At 48.0% G+C, this 24,373-nt stretch overlaps 1 protein-coding gene across 4 annotated transcripts in view; it reads right to left on the reverse strand.

The window, feature by feature from the left end:
- Nucleotides 1–24,373, reverse strand: part of LOC147615703 (uncharacterized) — a 139,626-nt gene that overhangs the window by 82,961 nt on the left and 32,292 nt on the right. For all 4 annotated transcript variants that reach the window (XM_086778272.1, XM_086778270.1, XM_086778271.1 and 1 more), the window contains exons 6-10: nt 23,792–23,924; nt 23,527–23,666; nt 12,171–12,245; nt 11,959–12,066; nt 11,693–11,803 (exon numbers count right to left, since the gene is read on the reverse strand). In XM_086778272.1, coding sequence (XP_086634398.1) covers nt 11,693–11,803; nt 11,959–12,066; nt 12,171–12,245; nt 23,527–23,666; nt 23,792–23,924 — 567 coding nt within the window. The remainder of the gene's footprint in view (nt 1–11,692; nt 11,804–11,958; nt 12,067–12,170; nt 12,246–23,526; nt 23,667–23,791; nt 23,925–24,373) is intronic.

Raw genomic sequence — 24,373 nt, forward strand, 5'->3', positions numbered from 1 at the left:
TACACAGAGCTCGAGAAGACTTGGGTAAGTGGTCTTAATGCCATATTTTCAGATTTTTATGGACGCTTGTAGTTTTTCCCCTCGCTTTTCTGACAACTCACAATCAACACATGTTTATCTTCTTCACAGTGACAAAGATACACCTTCATACTCATGGCGACACCCCAGCCCCTTCTCCTTTACCGATGATTTATCAAATCGTGAGCGGGAACGGGAAGATACAAGGGCAGATGTTGGGGAACCTGGCCATCATACTAAGCTTGGCCACCATACCATCATGGTGGAAGACCAGGAAATAGTTGTGGTCGAGAAAGCTTATTTTGACAGCGAGATGCAGAAACTCCAAGCAAAGGCCTCTACCCTAAGGAACCATGGTAGTGATATGGCTCATCTCCGAAAGAAGATTACTACAATGCATCAGCAGATCACTATTCTGCACAAGGCAGCCAGCAGATTGGGGTCGATGCAGAGAAAGATAGACGCGGCTGGGCGCTAATGAAGCTAGACAGCCAGAAGCCTCTAGACATCAACAGAAGCAAGCTGCCAAAAAAAGCCATGTAGGTTTTTTTTTTTTCCCCCGCCGCGGGGGGGCGCGGGGGGGGGGGGGGGGGGGGGGGGGGGGGGGTGTGAAGGAAGGGAAAAGGGGGGTTTTCCTTTCAATGCATTAAAACAAAAAGCATCCTGTTTTTTAGGGAAACCTTCTAAAAAAAAGCTTGCCTAGCCACTTTTCGGGGGTTCTCAAAAGAGGCTTTTGTGGCTTGGGTGGCCACCGATATAATAGAGCACGTAGTTACCTACTAAACCATCAAACAGTGGAATTTCCTTACGTCCGCATGGAACAAAACAACAAGGAGCAGACTTCGCACCTCTCTTCTTGTACACAGAGCTCGAGAAACTTGGGTGAGTGGTTTAAAAGCGATATTTTCAGATTTTTATCTACGCTTGCAGTTTTTTCCCTCGCTTTTCTCAAAACTCAGAATCAACACATGTTTGTCTTCTTTGCACTACCAGAGATACTACCCTCATACTCATGGCGACACTCCAGCCCCTCTCCTTTACCAATGATTTATCGGATCGTGAGCAGGAACAGAAGATACAAGGGCAGATGTTGGGGAACCTGGCCATCATACTGAGCTTGGCCACCATAACATCATGGTGGAAGAGAAGGAAATAGTTGTGGTCAAGAAAGCTTATTTGACTACTGCATTGCATCAGCAGATCACTAATTTGCACAAAGCAGTGGCTAGTATGCCCACACATGCAGAGCATATTGCAACAGCTCCAATCTTCACCCCAGAGGTCTTTACGGGGGAGAGAACCCAGGACGAGGTTGATGCATGGTTAAATCGGTGGAATGTCCATGCAAATGCTGATGAAAATGAATGCTAAGATGGACACGATGGCCACAAGGGTGGAAGTCAATGGTAGGCTTGACACTAATGGCTACAAGGATGAAGTTTTGGAAGAGAGGGTCGCTCGGCCAATGAGCCAACCTTCCTATGATAGTGGTCATGGTGCTTTACATGAAGGCAAGCAATTTGGGACAGCTTTTGAAGGCCATAGGGAAGGCAAGCTACCCATGGTACAAGAGGTTTCTCCCAAGGTAACACATGAGCATTCCACCAAGAATGTCACTTTTGGATTCATGGCGGATGCTAGGAGGCCTTCTATGCGGGAGATGAAGCCTACTACATTCCAAGCGGGTTCTTCTCAATTGGATGGAAAGCAACATGCACCTACATTCAGACATGAGGAGTCAAATTTTGGGGATCCGAGGAGAGTACCTTTGAACCAAAGCAAATCAGTTCTACATGCTTGAAGAGGAGGTGTATGATATGGATGATGTGGTTGAGCTTGATTGGGAACATATGTCATTCATTGAGAGACAAAGAGAAGCTCATGATAGGTGGATGGAAATGCCAAATTTCCTCAAGAGGGGGTACAAGGATTTTGCACATTTCCTTGGATCTTTTGTGCAAATGCAAAAGCACAAGCCCTCGCACCATCATGAGAATGCATCGTCAACCGTGTCAAAGGATGTAAAGGACAAGATTTCACTCTCTAAGTTGTCCATTTTGAGTTGCGTCAGCAGATCACTATTTTGCACAAGGCAGTGGCTAGTACACCCACACTTGCAGAGCATATTGCAAGTTTCAAGCACATGTTCAGGGATGAGTTCTGCTAGGCAAAGGATGAGTCTGACGTAGTACCCATGTTTATAGAGCTAGATATGAAGACCATGTCCTTTGACACCTTTTTGGACAAGTTAAGAGAGTTGCAGGCGAAAGCAAGACATATGGACAAGGTCACCTTGCTTGGTTTTCTTATGCTGGGATTGTCGCCCAATCATAAGCTTCAGGTGAGGAACAATAACTGCAAAACACTGAAGATGCTATCCGCTTTGCAAAGATTTATGAAGAAACAGTTGCCAGCAAGAGTAAGAAACGTGTTCCTCATAAGCAGAAAAGCTCAAGCAACTCCGAACCAAATTCCAAACATAAACGTAAGTTTAGGCTTGTGAAGGCCTCCTCAACCCAAAATCAGACCCAAACTTCGGGTCAGCCCAATTCCAAGAAGACTGAGAGGACCAAGCAGAGCCTCCAAAACATTCGGCAAGGCTACTACTTTACCTATGGCTAGACAGGCCATTGGAAAGGGAGCTGCCCTCAAGCACAGAAGAAGCAAAAGCCTAAGGAAGCTCACTTGACCGAGAATATAGGTAACCCTAAGATTACTTCCGCTCATACCATAGATCTTGATCATAGTTCTTGCATGGATTGTAGTATTGCACTTTTCGGGCCCAATGATCTCATACATATGTATGGATCAATGTTGGGGAAAATTGCACACATCCTATTTGGTCCTGGTAGCACCTAAAATTTTACTAATGCCAAATTGGTGTAGAAACTAGGAGTGGAGACCCGGCCAAGTGATCACATCTACTACCATGTGAACTTCGCAACAGGGCATGGACAAATCTAGGGTAGATGTGTGACCCCGTTACCTATACCTATCCAGAGTTATTTGGATAGACTAGATTTTTTGTTAATGAATCTAGATAGGATAGAGGTAAAGAATGGTTTCATAACCAAGATTTCCACTCCTCGCGAATTCTGCAACGACAGACATGACCAAAGTGCGTAGAAGGCTCTTGCCAGAAGTCCGTCCCTCCTGTGGTTGCACCCACCCATCCATCCATCTCGTGGCGGAGCCGCCAACAGTGATGGAGACCCCAGCACTCATGCCGCAAGCTGACGCCGGTCACCACTCCGCTCAGCCCACCCGCGGGGGGGGGGGGGGGGAGCTGGAAGGCGCCACCTGATACCCCGCTAGCATCTCTTTTGTCCATTCGCAAACCTCTTGGGGTTCCTCACAGGCATACCTTCCAAGGCGCCTTTGAGGCATCGCCATGTGGTTCGCCGTCCGTCAATTGCTGCAAGACTAAGGACCCCCTATCGCTTCTATGCTTGCCAGGCCACCTTCTAGTGGGTGTTGCTAATGCCTCTCTATCTAGCTTCAGGCCCACACCTTTCCCATCAATGCTTCTCTATCATGTGACACCCAAGCTCCCCAATCCCTCGTCACCCCTTCATGGCATAAACACCTTCACCACCGCCCCCTCCCCCCTTTCTCCCATTGGTGGTGGCCGCCTTGCTGCATACGTTGTTCGCACCCCTCCCCTCTGCTGCGCTATGCCTGTTCGACCTGCCCTGTTCAATATGCTACTATGCACCCAGTTTGAGCTGCCTGATGCGCTACTCTGCACGCCCCCCACCTCTCAAACGAGTTAGACATTGCACACAAGAGCCTCTCCGTTTCCCCAGGGGTTACCTTAGACCAGGCAGTTTAGATGCAGCGAGCTAGGCGCCCAAGACCTACTGGCGCTCTGCCCGTCAGCTCCAAGTCCAGGAGATGCTCCGGTGATATAGAGATGCCAACACAGGACATGTGCATTGTGGACATTGATGCCCTTCACACAGTTCCTGCAAATGATGATGAGACCTCCCCACTAGCCACCCTAGCTTGTATTCCTTGGACCTGGGTCATCGTGCTATTGTATTCCTGATGATGGATGCTACTTGTATTTGTGGCTAGTAGTCTTTTTCCAGTGTTTTATTTTTATGTTTTATAAGGATCAGTGTAACACTTGGATACTTTGTAACACCTTTTTTGTCTCATAGACCCTAGTGGTCTTTTGAAGATGTTAATAAAACTCTCTCTCTCTTTCCCCCAAGTGCCCATGGACATTATTGTATCACTTTGGTCTCATAGGCCCATTGGGTCTTTAGTAGACGCTTCTTCCTACCACAAGAGGATGCCCCACCAACTATGGATGATACACCCACAGCCTCATCGAGCCACACATTCTGGAGTGCCCGACCCTCCACCAGACTAGACCAGGCCACGGCACTATAGCGAGCGGCGACGCTCCAGACACCCTCGACCTCGCCAGCAACACAAACATCACCCCCGGCTTGAGGAGATTTTAGAGAGGCACATAGCCACCTTCCCACGGCCGGTGGATTTGTAGAGCCTTCTACAGGCTAACCCCATGCTCAATATCCTCGACGGTCCCCTCCCCCTACTAGGGGGGTTAGCTTTATAGGTTGTATGATGATGGTCCCACTTTGTATCATATGGCTCCGATTTGACATTCTCAGCTCATAGCTCTAGTCTTTGTTTTCTTTTGTACACTATTGTATCACTTTTGGTCTCATAGACCCACTGGGTCTTTTAAAGCCCTTTAATATAACTCTCTCTCTCTCTCTCTCTCTCTCTCTCTCTCTCTCTCTCTCTCCAAGGCGTAAACCCTAGAGTCCTCGAGACAGCTAGCACTGGAGGGCCACTCTGGAGTATGGTATGCCTTAGTTTCCACTTAGTTCTCAGTATATGGGCTCCGCATGGATTGCCAACCACCCCTTCAGTACACTTTGGACCCCCCTTTTCTTCCGCACTCTCATGAGGATACCAACCGGGTTATCCAGTTAGATCTTCACAACCTCTACACCCATTGCACATGGATCACACCTTCGGAGCTCCCAATGAAGATGCACTTCTACAGAGATCACTTCACTGAGGATGGATTCATCCAACAGCTAGGCTACCTGAGTGTTCACATGTCCCATGCCATGCAAATTGTGATTGGCGAGATACAGATTTCATCCCACTGCCTTGGAGTGGAGACACGTAGAGCTGAGGGCGTCTTCAGAGCCGGGAAGCTCATACGAAGACCCAGAGAGGAGAGGATCTGCCGATTATGCCATGCAAAGGTTGAGACGGAGGAGCATTACATATGCCGCTGTCCAGTATACTATGAGATCCGCGGGAGGTTTCATTGTCTATGTCGTGAGGGATTTGGTCCACTCACCACGATCATTGACTTCACGGACCAGCGTTGCCTAGGCCTCTTCCTGCTTGAGCTCCGCAGACACAAGGACACCTTCTCAAGAGAGCTTCTGCCCCAGCCACCCCCCCCCCTCTTGCCAGCCAAGCATCACCACTTTCTTTCGTACCCAGGAAGGAGGTGGACACCGATACAATGGATCTTGTGGACCCACCTCAAGCTACTTCGGACCCACCTCGCCCCCTCCGCATTCCAACGTGCCCAACACCCCCGGCCCCCCAGACGTCAACCACGATCCCCTCATCAGCTCCAGATCCAGGACATGCTCCACTGCCATCGAGCTACCTTTCCACATGACGTGGCTGAGGAAGACCTCTCAGCCATACTCATTAGCCCCATGTTTGATATTTTGGAGAGTGGTATACCATCTACTATGAGCTGATGCTCCTCTTATGTTTCTATGTTCCTAGTATTCCATGATGAGTTTCCATACAGTTTTGTATCACCTTAGTGAGATAGCTATGTTTATATTTTGTTCCTGTTTTATTTTCCACTCTATGATGAGATATGCCATGGACATTATTGTATCACTTAAGTCTCATAGGCCCATTGGGTCTTTAGTAGACGCTCTCTCTCTCTCTCTCTTTCTCCCTCTCTCTCTCTCAACATTCGAGTCACAGGTATAGCCGAGACACCCGACTCCACTCCCGAGAAAGATGGACAGCTTCTATGCACGAAGCTTGGCTACAGGGAATAGGACCCTCTCCCCTTCACCAAAGCATGGAGAGCCGGGAAAGACTCAACACGCAAGCGAGCCCTCATCCTACAGTTTGCGAAGATACGGAGAGGGTCACCTTCACGAGGAAGAGGGTCATACTACGAGGTTTAGAGGGAGCTCCTATTTTCTTGGATGATGATCTCACGAGGATGCAGCTTGAGCATAGGAGAGCTTGCATGCCACGAGTCTTACACGCGAGGAGAGAAGGCAAGAAGGCCTTCTATCGAGATGGTCGGGTCATCATTGATGGTCGGCCCATGGATTAGCGATTTGGGGCCTATGGGACACACCCCAAGCAGAGATACACATGGCAGTATGGAACTGTAATGGTTCACTATGGGTGCAGCCTGGATGACTGGAGCATGTTATGGTGGGGAGATACGTCATACTTCTGACAGAGACACATCAGAGCCCAGAGAGAGGGCTACCTCGAGTAGAGGGATTCCAGTGGGAGTCAGCATACACGAGGACCACACACCAGGGTACCTCGAGAGGGTCGGGGAGAGTAGCAGTTCCATTCAGATGGGAGCTACAGGGGAGACTGAGAGTGGTAGGACAGGATCCAGAGGCCAGATACATGTGGATCACCTTACAGCTCTTCCAGTTTCTTTCTTTCTTTGCCACTTGGACCTCGTGGAAGGCGGCCTTCGAGCAGCCTTCAATGAGATTATGACCACAAGTGCCATGCCAGAGAGGCTTTCAGAGGGTTTGATACACTTGACTCCTAAGGAGGGTGGTGACAGATTGGAGATCTGGCAATGGAGACCCATCACCCTTCTTGGGACCGCCTACAAGATCTTGGCCAAGGCCGTCGACCGGAGACTTCAACCTTTCCTCCTTGATTTGATCCATGACACACAGACAGGTTTTGTTCAAGATCGGAGTATTATGGACAACATCTTCACCTTCTGGGAGGCGACGGCTTCGTCCAAGATATGACAGCAAGACCTCATAGTGCTACTCCTAGACTTTAAGAAAGCTTATCATAAGGTTGATTGGAGCTTTCTAGAGGGCACGATGAGCCAGATGGGGTTCCTAGTGGAGTGGATCCCTGTCAGGACTCTACTCAGCCTCTCACAGTCAGGTTCTCATTCAAGGAGCCTAAGGAGACAGATTCCCCCTTTCCCACTCACACCGACAAGGCTGTCCTCTGGCACCTTACCTTTTCCTATTCGTCACTGAGGCCATGAGCAATTTTCTCTCAGCCCAGGAGACGGGACTCTAAGAAATGTGTCTCCCCCTCCGTACTCAGGAAGAGTTATTGGACTCAGAGTTTGCAGATCACAGAGTAGCTTACCTTTCAAGAGATGTTGGGAATCTCCAGAGATTCGCTAAGGCGATCGAGATCTTTTGTGGCGCATGAGGAGCACAGATCAACTGGCACAAGTTGTGTGGTTTCAAGGTAAGCTCTACACCCGCCCCGACTTGGCACCCACTCGAGGCTTTTCAGTGGATCCCAAGGGGCACTCCGGTCCGCTATCTTGGATGCCTAGTGGGCATAGACATCTCTCCAGAGCAGCAGCTCACCCCTCTTCTTCTGAGCATTCAGAAGAAGCTTTTGTACTGGAGTTTTGTGAGACTCTCCTTAATTGGTCGAGTGGTGGTGGCGAACCAAGTCCTTCTGTGGTACACTACTTCTTGTTGGGCTTGACCTTCTCCCTAGCATGCATTGGTCAGGTACAGCGATTGATTCGGAACGTCTTGTGCCTACCCAGGACAAGGTGGCATGGAGAGTGATCATTCGACCATGACACGGAGGAGGGCTAAGCATCATTGACCCCACTATTCAGAGCCGCGCCGTGCTGGGCAAGCTGATTGTTAGAGGACTCCTTCCCAGTGGTGAGCCTTGGAAGGAATTCCTCTTGGACAACGATTGATTCGGAACTTGTGGGCCGGCAATGACAGAGCCCTACCCGGGCCAAGGTGGCATGGAGAGTGATCATTCGGCCACGACGCTAAGCATCATTGACCCCGGCCATTCAGAGCCGCGCCCTGCTGGGCAAGCTGATTGTTAGAGGACTCCTTCCCGATGGTGAGCCTTGGAAGGACTTCCTCTTGGCCCATATTTCAGCTCAGACCACAAGCCTAGGGGGCCCCTAGCCTTCGAGTACCAGATGGATCTTCACAGAGATGCGGGCCCGCGGATTTAGCCCAACTTTTGAGGACAGATTTGCAGCAACTTACTCCAAGCTTGGGATCACCTCAGGCCAGGCCTTAGGCAACTACCTCCGGTAGCCTTAGAGGAGCGTATGCGGCAGCCACTGATCTGGAACCCCCTGATCTATTTGGGGTGCGTTGAGCATAGGACCAACCATGTCCCTTGGAGATTGTTTTGCACACGAAAGGCTGCCCTCGGAGGTTCAAGAGAGAGGCCTCACAAGGATCCGGGGTAGAGATAGACTTAGCCTGCACAACGAGAGAGATCCGAGCCCCCCTTGGAGGATTTCAATGGCTGCTCCTTACAGAGGGTGAGGGTGATTAGATTCCAGGCACATGAGTGGCACATAAGAACCCCCATCGGCCAAGGTGGCCAGACTCTGGCAGCTATGGATCTGGGAGAGCCAACCTCTGATATGCCTCCAGTGGGACCTGGGAGAGTGCTGCTAATTGGGAGGAGACTCTCGATGCCCCCTTTTTTGCATACTCAGTGTAGCTGGGCCACAAGATTCACATGCCAGAGATTGATGGCGCCCCGGCAACAGCAGTACATTGGCAGTCGCAGGGCCTCTCCCAACGTTTTCTCTCGGATTTTTGGAAGAGGCTCTGGGATAGCTTTCAGCCTCGAAAGATCACCCTCTTTCTTTGGTTGATGGCACACAAGAGCTTGGCGGTAGGCACGTGGTTGGCCATTGGAGGTCAATTCGGCAGCTTGCCCAAGGTACGGCCGCCCTCAAGAGTCTCAGCAACACTGTCTTTGGGATTGCCCAAAGGCTCAACAGGTTTGGCAGCAGATTCTCTGCATCTTCACAATGGACAGGACCTCGACCCGTATCATTACATGGAGCACTGTCACTTGGGCGACAGAGGCTGAGGTTGTCAAGGCTTATGAGGAGGATGGTAGGGGGCTAGCCCTTCAAGTCTCTCACCCCCGCATTTCGGGGGTACTAGTCACAGCCCCATCTACTCACCACTGGAGACCGGGCTCATGTCAGAGATGGGAGATTTGTAGTAGAATTGCAGCCTGGCACATATGGAGAGCTAGATGCAGCGAAGCCATCGAGGGTACCCACACTCCGCCTGCGGAGTCCATCGGGAGCATTTGGCTCAACATCATCCATACCCTCTGCGGTCAGTGGGGGAAGTTGCAGAGAGGTTTTGACCACATGCGGAAGCGGCGGGAAGCTTTCTTGAGGCTCTGGCGGCCAGACCCTTTTCTCACCGCTAGAGATGGTGATCCCACTTGGCATTACAAACCACCTATGTGGTTATCCCCCCCCCCCCCCCTCTTATGAAATAGCCTTCTCCTCATAGAGGGGCCAGCCGGAGGAGAAGTGCATCCTTCTCCACCTCTTGATTATTTGTTCCCCGCCCCGTACATGGGAGGCGAGTTTGTATCTAGCCCTTCGGGGTTGTATCTAGCCCTTCGTGGCTGTTTTCTATTAACTAATAGAAGGATCTTTTTCCCCATTTAAAAAAAAGTAGGATCTAGATTTTTCATCTAGTATAACCTCAAAGTCTGAGATCTTAGCTTTTCATTTTCAATTTTAGTTTACAGTTGCTTTTTCTTTTTTCATCCATGACAAGATTTCATGGACAATGTGTATACATAATTTTGGTCTCATAGACCCTTTGGGTCTTTTGAAATCGTTAATCTCTCTCTCTCTCTCTCTCTCTCTCTCTCTCTCTCCAAGTCCAGGAGATGCTCCGGCGATACAGAGATGCCCACACAGGACATGTAGACATTGATGCCCTTTACACAGTTCCTGAGAATAATGATGAGACCTCTCCACTAGCCACCCTAGCTTGATGTTCCTTGGACCTTGGGTCATCGTGCTTTTGTATTCCTAATGATGTATTCCTTAGGATGCTACCTATATTTGTAGCTGGTAGTCTTTTTCCTATGTTTTATTTTTCTATTTTACCAAGATCAGTGTAACACTTGGATACTTTGTAACATCTTTTTTGTCTCAGAGACCCTAGTGGTCTTTTGAAGACGTTAATAAAAGTTTCCCTCCCTCCCTCCCTCTCTCTCTCTCTCTCTCTCTCTCTCTCTCTCTCAACTCGGGCTCCTCTGGACCCACCTTGCTCGAGAGGAGTTACCTCGAATTGAGGTTCCGCATTCCAATGTCCCCGACATCGGCCAGGATCCTCATCAACTCCAGATCCAGGACATGCTCCGTCGCCATCAAACTACCTTTCCACATATGTAGCTGAGGGAAACCTCTCGATCATACTCATTAGCCCCATACTTGATATTTTGGAGAGTGGTACACCATCTCTTGGGGGCTGATGCTCCTCTCATGTTCCATGTTGCTGGTCTTCCATGATGAGATTTCTAGGGACAGTTTTGTATCACTCGAGTGAGATAGTTTTGTTTTATTTCTATTTGATTTTCCGTTCCATGATGAGATATGCCATGGACATTATTGGATCACTTTGGTCTCATAGGCCCATCCGGTCTTTAGTAGACATTTAATATACTTTTCTTTCTTTCTCTCTCTCTCCCCCACCGCATCTACAGGTGGAGACAGGGCAGGCAGAGCGCATGTTCAGAGATGGAGAGTTCATACGGACACCTCCTGAGGAGAGGATCTGCAGGTTATGCCTCACATGGGTCGAGACAAAGGAGCCCTATACCTGTCACTGCCCAGTGTAGTATGAGATCCGTGGGAGGTACCACTGTCTCTTCCATGAGGATTTTGCCCATTATCCAGGATCATGGACTCCCTCGACCAGCCCTGCCTGGGACTCTACCTACTGGAGGTTCGCAGACACAGAGATACACTCCTAAGAGAGTGTCGGCCACAGCCACCACCCCTTCTACCTCACTAGCCAATCATCACCAATTTCTTCCAGGCACAAGGAGAGGATATCAACATAGTGGACCCCTCGGGTGGTCTGCCATAGGATACCTCAGCTCCGCCCCGTCGGCGAGGAGTCACTTTAGAACAGGCTAGCACGCTTCCACATACACAGCGTCCCAAGCCCACAAGACACCAAGTACAATCCCCCAGATCCAGGACATGCTCCACCATCGTCACACCACCTTCCCACGTACTGTGACAGAGAGGACCTCATGGCCATACTCAGTAACCCCATGCTCGACATACTTGAGAGAGGTGTACCCTCTACTGGGCATCTGATCCAACGGTCATGTTCCAAACTGCAAACCATGGTCTATGTGTGACACTTACTGCCAGGGGAAATGTCACCAAACTAAGATCAGTGCCTAATACACATTTCCAGTAAAATATCTGTCACATTCAGTGGGCCGCTTGCCTTGTACATGGGTATGATGGTGATTGCTGACCAGACTCATTCATAACCATAAATTATGGCACAACGGTGTTACATAAATGAAAAACTTCTATGATGAGCACCCATAGATGACAGCATGAATGTAAACTTACTAAATCCTCATGGGAATGTACTGAGGTTCCATGGTTACTGCTCATCCCATGACTTTCCATATTAAGAACTTCCAATTGCTCTTTGTGCTTGCCCATCACCCTGAAAGACGTCTGAACAATAGAAGGATTCAGGACTCATAAAATGCTTGAGAAAGGCTTGATTAAAAGCCCGCCCACATAGGATCCGCTCTGGTGGCACTTCCAGCACCGCACTGCAACTGTGTGAAAAGGCTCAATGTGAAAGAGTTTATTCACCCTGTACTAACCATGGAAGATTTCCACTCCCGTGCTTTTGGCATCGATGCTAGTGGCCATGATGATATTGATTCGTATATGGGAAGAAGAACTGCAGCATCCAATGCCGCATAGTGCAGCTGGTTTAGCAATCAAAAAACTCTGTTTTAGTAAAAAACTAAGGTCTGCTCCATCAATCACATAGACCTCAAGACTATGCAAACTTTGCAAAGAGAAAAACTACCTGTTTTTTGCTCAAAGGGCGAGACTCCCAATCACTCATGCGGGTCTTCTTGTTGAGATAGTTGCCCAGCACGTCCTGTGGTGCCAAGAAACCATGTGAGCATCTAGAAAATCCACTTGCAATAGAGCTAGCCCTACATATAGAATTAAATCGACCCTCATATCCCATTGACGATATCATGAAAACAAAATCCACTACTGGTCTCATAACATACATTCAAGAAGATGAACATGTAAAATGAACCCCCTTTCCACACCATTCTACTCAGTTTTTAAGCTAATGTGGTACAAAGCACACTCTTAAGGACGATAAAAACCTTCTAACTGAATTGTAATACACTTGGTACATGTGCTATTTGCAAACATGACATGATCAAATCCACATATCAGATGTACCATTGGGAGATACAAGCCATCTTTGATTGGCAGTGTGTAAGATTTTACTTATCACTGTATAAGCACAAATCTTCACAATAGTTACAAAAAAGAAAAAGGCTCCCGCGAATCTTGGTGTGGAGGAGCCGGCACCCTGATAACAATGCTTTTTTGGATTACATATTAATGAGTTTCTAAAGTAAAGAATTGTCTCTGAAGATCGGTATCCATTGTTTTCTGAGGATTATCAATACCGGAGCCACAGAAACCGAGCACGATACAAAACCAAGCAAACGCAACTGCATTTGAAACTTAAATCAAGCTTTTCCTGTGTGTAGGCCCATGCACGAAACTTCATAAACCAATTTGTGATCTAAATCTTCGCATTAAACTCAGCCCAACACTTTGATGGCACTGTCAATTACACAGCAAGATCCAATTTTGGTATACATACATGAAACAAGAGAGGAGCATCAGCCCCCAATAGATGGTATACCACTCTCCAAAATATCAAGGAAGATCAAGTGAAAGCTTCCAAGTCTCCTGTGTTTTTTGCACAGATGGATCAGGCAGGCCCCTTCCACACCCTTTTTGATATTCATATTGTCATGTATTCCTATTGTATATTATGTTTCGCACTTCTTGTATTTCAGAAAATGTATTCAACAAAACATATAATGTTTTCTTTGTGCATAAATGGCTTGTTGCATACTTCCTAGGAGGTCATACAATGGTAAAGATGTTAAAACCCTATATATATATATATATATATATATATATATATATATATAATGACATGCTTAACATATGATAAAGTAAATAAGCTTGAATGTTAACAAAAAAAAATGCCATGGGAGGCGGGGAAACAGGCTGTGTTATCGTAGCCTGTCCCCAGTCTCCAATGGCATTTTTTAAAATTTGAACGCGGCCTGTTTCCCAGCTTCCCATGGCATTTTTATTTATTTCAAAATGGCCATACACATGCCTTCAAGAATGGATATAGGCATGGCTTGAATGCCTTGAATGCCTTGATAGACATGCCTACAAGCAAAGAAGCACGGCTTGAATGCCCCACGGCTATAAGCAAAGAAGCATGGCTTGGCCAATAAAGTGATAGCTCAAGTGATAGAGATATTTGTCTAGGACCAAGAGGTCCTGGGTTCAAAACCCCACATGGTGCTTCCTCGGCAGTAAAGGCTACAGGCGGATAAAAAGCGCCTCCTATGGGCCAGTGAAAAATGGTAACTACAGGAAGATCTTGGACCTAAGTGTTAGACATCATCCCCTTGCTGCTGACTTCCTGTGTGGTGTCCTATTTTAGCCTCTAGGATTGACCATGTTAGCTAGAGGGGCTGGTCACCCCACACATATGTTTTCCCATATTATTCCCCATTTTCTGGAGTCTTGGGCTTTTTTCCCTAGTCGCGGAGGATCTTTTCCCAAGTCGGCTGCCTTCATGTGGGCATATATATAGCTCGCTTGCCTCCCTCGTTATTCCCTGCTTGCTTAGCGTTGTTTGCTACAGTCCCTAACATACGAGGTTTTCTCCCCACTTGCTCGGGACATGTATTCCTTTGGATGATGATATTGAGAGCAGGTTCTCACCTGTGTTTCCTCTCCATCTCTCTCTCTCTCACTCTCTCTCTCCCGTGTTTCCACTTTCCCTTCTTCCACTGCATATTCTATCATGGTATCAGAGCGCCGGTGATCTACAGTGTTGGATGCTCCCTACTCTACCTTTTGCATTTTTCACTCGGGTTGCTGCTGATAGGCTGGCTTCTTCCAGGCGTTTTTTCTTTGCAGCCCGTGGTCATCCATAACACATTTTGATCCCTGAGATTCCCCCTTTCTCACCTATTTTCTGCTCTGTTTTCAGGGCAGCAGCACCTAGAGTGCTGCGTTTTTCTACAGGTGGTTTTCTACAGCAGTTTTCAGATTCATCTTCCCCTGTAGTGCAGGCGGCCTGTTCTGTGCAGGACAGCAGCCACGCGTGCTGCGTTTGATATCTTGTAAATTGATTGATTGATATGAAATGAAGTACAATCCCATGTATATAAAGGCCTTTCCCAATACCAAACCATTTGACCTTATTTAATCCATTCTTATCTACCCATAAGAGGTGGTTCACACACACATAAACACACAACCATATAAATGAGTGTGTACACCTTTTTTATGGATGTTCACACACACACATATGGATACACAAGCACACAATTGCACATAGTCCAACTCCAACCAACCACATTATGTTTACAAATCAACCCAAACTATGTTGATGAGTAAGGAAGTGACGATAACACAACTCTCAAAATCATTGATTGAGAAAGAGAAAGAATGTGAAAATTTTTAGGGTGCAATATAAATTGTCTTCTCCTACAGGTTTTCTGATGCTGTTTGCTGATCTGAGGCTTGGTGGTACCATATCTCTTCTTCTTTTCCAGATTCAGCCCATTCTACAGCCCCTTTTACCTCAGAGTTTTCAGAATTCTAGCCCTTGTTGCTGCGTTTTTTTTTCTAAACAGATCTTGCTGGTAGCTCTACCTTCACTTGGACTCCTCCTGTTGGACCCGAAGGTACCTTCTCTTCAGCCTTTTTCCTCATAGGAGGTGTGGACACTGGATGGCCTGAATTGTTCACATTTGTAGCCCTTGTTTGGCTTCGTTTTCTTCTCCAGTGGACACAGATCACTTGCACAGGGGTTTCTTGTTTGGATTGTGGCGTTGGTGGCAGTTTGGTACTTGAGGACACTGAATTTCTGATTTCACTCAGCATTTTGCTGTTTTTTGGAGCATCTATACCTGTATTTTGTTCCTGGCCTACACAGTTACCTGGTTTCTTCATGTTCCTTGCCTTCTATTGGCAGTGGAGTGCTGTTTTTTACTGGACAGCAGTGTTTTGGCTGCATTTTGCTTCCCAAAGGAGTTTTCTACACTCAGAGGAGACTTGAGGATCAATTTCGGGAGCTGTTTTGTTTCTGTGGAGACTTTCTTCTGTGATAGGAGTTTCCAGATTTTCGAGGAGAGCAGTGATCTTTTCAAAGATCCTGAGCAGAGTTTATTTTGTCCGAGCCTGTGTTCTTTGCAATGTTTGCAGACAAAGGAGGGTGTTTTGCTTGTGAGGTGTGATCCTTTTCACATGGATCATTGTTTGTTGCTGATTCTTGGGATCTTGTTACCGTTGCAGTTTATATTCTTGCTTCCCTTCCTCATAGTGAGAAGTCTACCTCCGCCTCTCTTTGTGATGCTTCTGAGGATGCCCCTCCCCTTGCCAGTTCTGCAAGTTTGTTGTTTTGGAGGATGGTTTTTTGGACCCAATGGGATGTTGGATATGTGGTTGCTAACCGTGCCTAGGGCGCAGTGGTACTTCCAGAGTTTCTTAGATTTGGATCAAAATCAGGTTGGTCCGACGACATTTTTTTGGGATGTGGAGTCCTTTCATCTTGCAATGCCCACCTCAGTGCAGTGTGCTTATGTACAGCATTGGGCAACTCATGGTATGGAGTTTGAGCAGATGGACCCCATCTTTGTCAGAATATGCAACGGAAATGATAACCAAACTTGGGTAGACAAGAGCAAGTAGACTGCAGAAAATAATCAGCACAAGAAACACAGAGAGATAGGTGTGTAAACTCTTCTCTATACACAAGATCCCGAAAAACTGAATGAGGAAGTGGTGGGGGCTAAGGGGCAATATATACATCTCCATGAGGGCAGTCGGCCAGCTACAGATAGTGCCCACGACTGAGAAAAACCCCACGACTGATAAAATAGCAGTCGGCCAGCAGCCTGATGCCCACGACTGGTGCAAGAGCAGTCGGCCAGCAGCCCAGATGCCCACGCCTGAAGAAAGTCCAGTCCGCCAGCATTGGGGTGCTCCTGGCATCACCTGGCAGCCCTCCCACCACTAGGAAAAAATGGGAAAAATAGGAAAAAAATACGGGGAGTGTGGAAAAATGATATACGGGCGGGCACACCCACAACAGAGGCCCTGGTGTATACAAATAGACAGGAGATGACTTCTAACACCCCCTCTCAGCTCCTGGCTGTGAAACCAACCCCAGGGAGCTGGAGTGCCGCCTGAGCGTAGCCTGAGGTAGAGACTTCGTGAAGAGGTCCGCCGCATTGTCCTCCGTCGAACAATAAAGTAGCAAGATGTCACCCGCCAAGATCTTCTCACGTACAAAGTGATACTGTATCTCTATATGCTTGGTCTGGGCATGGAAAACCGGGTTCCGAGCAATAGCTATACAACTCTGGTTATCACACTGGATGACTGTGGGCTCCCTCTGTGGAAACCCAATCTCGCCTAGCAGCCTCCACAGCCATACAACCTCACAAGCAGCACCACAAGCAGCCCGATACTCTGCCTCTGTCGAAGAAAGGGCAATAGTTGGCTGCTTCTTGCTGCTCCAAGAAACTGCTCCTGAGCCGAGGGTAAAAGTGTATCCTGAAGTAGATCTCCTCGTGTCTGGATCTCCTCCCCAATCTGAGTCACTCCAACCTTGGAGCTTGACTCCATTCCCTCCTGTGTAAAAGAGTCCCAGATCCTTCGTACTCTGCAGATACCGCAAGATCCGCAATCCTGCGTCCCAATGAGTCTTCAATGGCGTCTGCATAAAAGAGCTCAATAGCCCCACGGAGAAGCTCAAGTCCAATCTGGTGTTCAGCAACCAGATCAATGAACCAACCAACTTCCGGTATTGCGAGGCATCAACTGGCTCACAAGGATCTGTAACGGTTAACTTTGTGTTCGGGTCCATCGGCGAAGTAATAGGCTTGCAGTTCTCCATCCCAAAGGTCTCAAGCAACTCATGAACATACCACTACTGAGAGACGAAAAACCCCCTCTGGGTCTGCCAGATCTCCAATCCCAAGAAGAAGTGGAGTAAGCCTAAGTCGGTCATCTCAAACTCCTTTGACAAGGCAGCCTTCGTCACTCCAATGTGCTCCACATGACCGCCGGTGAGAATGAGATCATCCACATAAAGGATGATAAGTGAGACCATGCCGCGTTCCCGAAAGAGATACACGTTCGGATCTGCAACCGATCTCTGGAATCCAGTCCGAATGAAGAAGGAATCAATCTTCTGATTCCAAGCCCTCGGAGCCTGCTTAAGACCATACAAGGCCTTACGTAACCTGTAAACCATCCCTTCCGATCCTGGAACAATAAAGCCTGGAGGCTGCTCAACGTACACCTCCTCCTGCAGGTCACCATTAAGGAACGCAGATTTTACATCCATCTGGTATACGGGCCACCTCTGAGAAGAAGCAAGGGCAAGAACGGTCCGAATCGTGGTCATCCGCGCTGTCGGTGCAAAGGTATCCTCGTAGTCGATGCCTAGCCTCTGAGCATAACCTTTAGCCACGCTTTGTGTTTGTCCACCGACCCATCAGACGCGTACTTGGTCTTAAAGACCCATTTGACACCAATGACTGACCGCTTCGACGGCCTTGGTACCAACTCCCAAGTGTTGTTCTTCTCGATGGCGTCAAGTTCCACCTGCATGGCTTCCCTCCAAGTATCCTGTGAAAGGGCTTCCTTTACGGAAGTGGGCTCTTTATCCCGCATGATACGAGACATCAGAGCATAGTTCACCTGAAGAAGCTCCGCCATGTTGCTTTTATCTCGGACTCGATGTGATCTTCGAGGGCCGTCCTCTGTGGTCCACTCGCAGGGTAGCTCCGTGACACCTGACTCCCGAAGGGTGTCTAACAACCACCTAGGTACTCGAACAGATCGTGGAGCCTCCTGTGGTCGCGGGGGCTCAACTCCAGCTGCGGGCTCAACCTCCTGTGATGACTGAGGTGGATCAACTGGAGTGGTAGACTGGGAATCATCATCAGACTCCTCTGGATCTCGAAGAAGTGGCGGCTCCTCGACAGTGGATGCTGGAACATGCTTGTCAAAGACCACATCCCGACTGACAACAATCTCGTTCCTCTTTGGATCATACAGCCTGTATCCCTTGGAAAGAGAGTTATACCCCACAAATACCAGCTTGCGGGACTTGGAGTCAAGCTTCCCCCTCTGCTTCTTCAGAATATGTACATATGCGTCACTCCCAAAGACACGGAAGTGCGAGACATCGGGTTTCCTGCCAAAATATGCCTCAAATGGAGTCATATGGGGTACAGAAGTCGTCGGAGAGAGGTTAATGGTATGGACAGTTGTTGCCACAGCCTCACCCCAAAGTGGACAAGGAAGATCACGATGCTCCAGCATGGTCCTCGCCATCTCTACCATAGTCCTGTTCTTACGTTCAACAACTCCATTCTCCGAAGGCGATCCGGTATTGGCCAATTCCCTCTTGATGCCATGATCTGCACAAAACCGGAAAAATACAGTCGAGGAGAATTCACCTCCTTTGTCAGCCCTAAGAGTCTTGACCTGAAATCCAGACTCTTTCTCCACCATCACGTGCCAATCCTTGAACCGAGCAAAAGTCTGGTCCTTCTGGGAAAGAAAGTAGACCCACGTGAATCTAGTACAATCATCAACAAGCAGCATGAAGTAGAGAGATCCTCCCAAGGATGGTATCTGCTATGGTCCACACAAGTCAGTGTGAATCAACTCCAATGGTTTCGAAGCCCGCCTGGAAGCCTGCTTCGGAAAGGATTCCCGGTGTTGCTTACCACGTATGCAAGAACTGCAGCATCCTTACCTATTTCCAACATCTGGCAAGCCAACCACCATCTGGTCCCGGAAGACGCGCCGCAAAGCATCCACCTTTAAGTGGCCAAAACGAAAGTGCCACAAATCTCCGACCTGAGAGCCTGTCAATGAGGAGAGTGCAGAGAGCTTGTAGATGCCATTCTCCACACCGCCTTCCCAAACAACTTTGCCTGTCTCACAGTCCCTTAGAGCAACTGAATGCTCCTCAAATTCCACCCAAAAGCCAGTCTTGCATACCTCATGCACTGACAGAAGATGAAAACCCAAAGCAGGGACATAAAGAACACGGGAAGCATGCTTGCCCCCCTTGCCGTCAGGAATAATCTCCATCCGGCCCTCACTATGAATCGGAATAGTGGAGTTTTCGCCAATAAAGATACGACCTGACTGCCGTTTCAGATCCAGAAAGAAGTCACGGGATGGAGTCATGTGCCTGGAAGCACCACTGTCGAGAATCCATTCCCGGGTATCCTTTGCGGTGAAGCCAACTGCCTCCTCGCTCGAAGATGATGAAGCATCGGAGTCCACCATCTCCAAGTGCACAAATGCCGGAGTCTTCGCAGCTGAGGCTGAGGAATCAGCACTCTTCCCTGTCCACTTAGGGCACTTCCTCCAGTAGTGGCCTTTCTCGCCACAATCATTACACGATCTTTCGGCCTTCAGCTTCTCTCGTTCAGGATCACGCTTCTTCTCAGAAGACTTCTCCGGTGAAGCCTTCCCTTTGCCCTTGTTGGTATTACGGCCTTTCGACCATTGGCCAGTTAAGGCCTCCAAACCTCCGCCATGAGGAGGGTTCGTGAAACGTTCCTCCTGGTCCAAGACCATTGGCACAAGCTCCTCCCAAGTAATGGTGTTGAGCCTGCCACTCGTGATCAACGAGGAATAGAAAGCGGAATACTGACCAGGCAAGTGGGAAAGTAACGTGATGGCCATATCTTCGGATGAGATCTCTTTCCCAACTTGAAGGACTTCCTGCTGAAGGGCCTGCAGCTTGTTAATGTGTTCCCGCATCGTCGAGGACTTTGCAGGATTCATAACCCGCATCTGCACTTCCAAGGATATCCGCTTCATGGGTGTGACACCCTGTTGTACAAAGAAGCCAAGTGCTCCCATATGCCTCTCGCCAGCGTCATGTGCTTCACATGGTTGATCACCTGTGGTGTGCAATTGAGGAATATAAACGACCGGACCCTGGCGTTGACACGGTCCCACATGTGTGCCTGTGCCTCTCGGTCCTTCCTCGTCGATAATAACTCCCCTTCCTCAGCTTCCGACCGTGGCACCCCTATGATAATAAAATCAGCAAGGTCATATGACTCCAGAACTGACTCCATCATGACCTTCCAGATGCCGTAATTGGACCCGTCCAACTGACGATCCACTGGGAACGTGGGGAGAGTCGGAATCTTCACGTGCTTCTCAGCCATCTCTAGTAAATCTGCCATCTCGGAGAGTAACCTGAAAGGTTGGGTGGGTGGGAAAAATCTGAAAATCTGAAAATATGCAAGTGGCTATCCAGCCCCTTTGCCCGCCTTCCTCTTGCACCTTCTCTTCCCGTTCAGCCCGAAATAGTCCACCGATCAGCAACCTGTTGCTCCCCCTCTTGCTCAGAAAAACACCCAAGATCTCCTAGAGCCCAGGGCTCTGATACCATGTCAGAATATGCAGCGGAAATGATAACCAAACTTGGGTAGACAAGAGCAAGTAGACTGCAGAAAATAATCAGCACAAGAAACACAGAGAGATAGGTGTGTAAACTCTTCTCTATACACAAGATCCCGAAAAACTGAATAAGGAAGTGGTGGGAGCTGAGGGGCGGTATAAAAAACCTCATAACCAACCAAGATCAGATCTTGTAGATAATCAATCCTTGGAGAAGCAGGCTGCTCCTCACAGGAACCCTCAAAAGAAATAGAGTCAATCTGCTCCAAATCTGTACCAAGAGTAGCCAAATGCTATACAAACGCATTCTCTAAAAAGATCGGCATCGCAAGATGTAAAGACTCTGTAGAAAAGATTGTTAGAAGTCATCTCCTGTCTATTTGTATACACCAGGGCCTCTGTTGTGGGTGTGCCCGCCCGTATATCATTTTTCCACACTCCTCGTATTTTTTCCATTTTTTCCTAGTGGTGGGAGGGCTGCTAGGTGATGCCAGGAGCACCCCAATGCTGGCCGACTGGACTTTCTTCAGGCGTGGGCATCTGGGCTGCTGGCCGACTGCTCTCTCAGTCGTGGGCACTATCTGTAGCTAGCCGACTGCCCTCATGGAGTTGTATATACACGACATTCGACTTCGGGAAGTGTTCTTACACTTGGGTTTGGAACCATTATTTGGAGCAGCACGTCGCAACCTACTTGGTTGTTTTCTTCCAGAGGAGCAGTGTACCTGGCAGCTTGTTCTGTTGCTTTTGTAGCTGAGTTGCTAAGGAGTTTGCTTGTGGAGCTTTCTTGGTACCTTTTTCTGCAGTCTTTCATCTATGATCGAGGACGGCATCTCTGGCTTCTTGGAGTTCACTCAGCATCCGGTGCTGAGAGGGGGTGTTAGACATCATCCCCTTGCTGCTGACTTCCTGTCTAGTGTCCTATTTTAGCCTCTAGGGCTGACCATGTTAGCTAGAGGGGTTGGTCACCCCTCACATATGTTTTCCCATATTATTCCCCATTTTATGGAGTCTTGAGCTTTTTTCCCTAGTCGTGGAGGATCTTTTCCCTAGTTGGCTGCCTTCATGTGGGCATATATATAGCTGGCTTGCCTCCCTCATTATTCACTGCTTGCTTAGCATTGTTTGCTGCAGTCCCTCACATACGAGGTTTTCTCCCCTCTTGCTCGGGACATGTATTACTTTGGATGATGCTATTGAGAGCAGGTTCTCACCTATGTTTCCTCTCCATCTCTCTCTCACTCTCTCTCTTGTGTTTCCACTTTCCCTTCTTCCGCTGCACATTCTATCACTAAGGCCAGTCAGAAACAAAAAATAAACATGGTTTGAATGGCTTGCATTCTAATGAAAAAACAAAATGCCATGAGAGGCCGGAATAACAGACTGCATTGGCGTGGCCTGTTTGCCAGCCTGCCATTTTTTTACCTGGGATGAACATTCACATGCATAGTAAGGCCTCGCTTGAATACCCAGTTCCTAAAAGCAAAGAAGCATAGAAGCATTGCTTAAATGGCTTGACTTTAAACAACAAAAAAAATGCCATGGGAGGCCAAGAAACAGGTCTCAACACACTGCCTGGATGCGGCCTGTTTCCAAGCCTCCCATGGCATTTTTTTGAAAAGGGTCATACACATGCCTTAAAGCATGGCTGGAAGCATGGCATTTTTTTGAAAAGGGCCATACATATGGCTTCAAGCATGGCTTGAATGCCTTGATAGCCATGCCTAAAAGCAAAGAAGCAAAGAAGCATACCTTGAAAGCCCCATAGCTAAAAGCGAAGAAGCATGGTTTGACTGGCTTGCATTCTACCAAAAAAATAAGCCATGGGATTCAATCATGAGCACTGATTCTCAAGCATTGCTTTCCAAAATATTCTCAGGCCCTTCAATCCTCAATCAAGGGCTTCCAATCATTCTCAGATATTGCTTAAAAGCATACACATAAGCACTTGCTCGCATTCTGGGTAAACAGAAGTCTTACAATATGGACCGTAAGACATTGATCTTTAACATGTCACCATCCAGCACATCAAGTAAAAACTCTTTTTGCTGTGGGGACAGCAGGGTTGATAGGTCTAGCGGAATCCTGCCTCGAGTAAAGGACCATAGACCCGGTAGGGCGGATATAGGCGTGCAATCATGGCTGGAAGGTGAGGTGACATGCCACAACCAGGCTCTCCATGGGTCATGGCATCTTCAAGGCGGCGGGCTTGGAGGGGGAGTAGTGACTATCCTCATGGGTCGGAGCTGTTCAAGGTATTCCTCCCGATGCGGGCGGAGAGATAGACCCACTCTTCAGCCGCCTGCTCACTTGCCTTTGCAGGCAAGATCTCAGTCCTATGGAGGTGTCTGCAAACACCCCTCTCTGTTGCGAAGACAAGGTGGAAATAGATGAAGAGGTGCAGCTCCTTCTGCTTTGGGGTGAGCCAAAGGAGCTCCATCCAGGCAGTCTGCCAGGATTGGCTGATGGCATTGGTAACTCCAACATCTCCCACCCACTCGGAATGGTAGACAGTCTGTGCCCTAAGGGTATGGAGGGGATCAAGCCATATAACTGCAAAAAGGGTGTAGAGAAAGGAAAATCATGAAAGGTGCATGAAATGCCAAAAAGGCAGCATACACAGAAGCAGGTTCTATCAATACCTTTGCAAGACCGGAAAGACCACCCTTGGTTTGTCGACCAAAAACCCTTTGTAAATCCAACACCGATTCACAGATTCTGAAAGCCTCTATCTCTTTGTAGGAATGCAAAAGCCGTTCCAAGTCATTATGAACAGCGTAACCTGAAGCCAAATCCACAACCTGAGTGATAACACTTTCTTCCTTAGATATTATCCTAGTGACTACCCAGATTTCAAAAAAAAAAAGTGGGTGAAAAAATACAAGCACTGTGTCACAAGGGACATACCCAGCTTCAATATGTTCGGTGCATGAAATATAGCTTTGACAAAACCATTTAGTGTGTTTTGGAATTTCTTGGATAGGGTAATTAGATCAAATACAAAGACTAGCTCCGAAGATGCCACCTGCAAGATTGAAACCTGCAAAGCCCGTCACATTAGATGGATAGTGTTTGAAACTTCAAAAAAGTTTCTATATGTCTAGACACGAGTTTATCGATATTAGTGTTAAAAATCACAATTCCCTCTCAGGTATGTGTTTGACGAGACTTTTATTTATTACGTAAGACCATGGCAAAAGGCAGGTCATCAACCAAAAAGGCACAGTGTGCGGAGCCAGTACCTAAGGAAGTGGAAGAGAAAAAAATCCCACGATCCCATTCCCTCATGAAAGCAGTGCGGCTTGTGCAGATCTGGAAGGTCCCTGGGTCCATGCCCATGTGACCATAAAAGTATGTACAATACCTACCCAAATGATGCATGTAAACTGAGTACGAAAGGTCTGAGTACCATACATAGCCTCTATGTATCTGGCCCTTCCAATCTGCCAAGCCATGTTTGGGTTCTTATGCTAACTCAATTTTTAAAAA

This window comes from Cibotium barometz, chromosome 39 (genome assembly GCF_041138505.1).
Source record: "Cibotium barometz isolate CiBa-2024 chromosome 39, ASM4113850v1, whole genome shotgun sequence".
Lineage (NCBI taxonomy): Eukaryota > Viridiplantae > Streptophyta > Polypodiopsida > Cyatheales > Cibotiaceae > Cibotium > Cibotium barometz.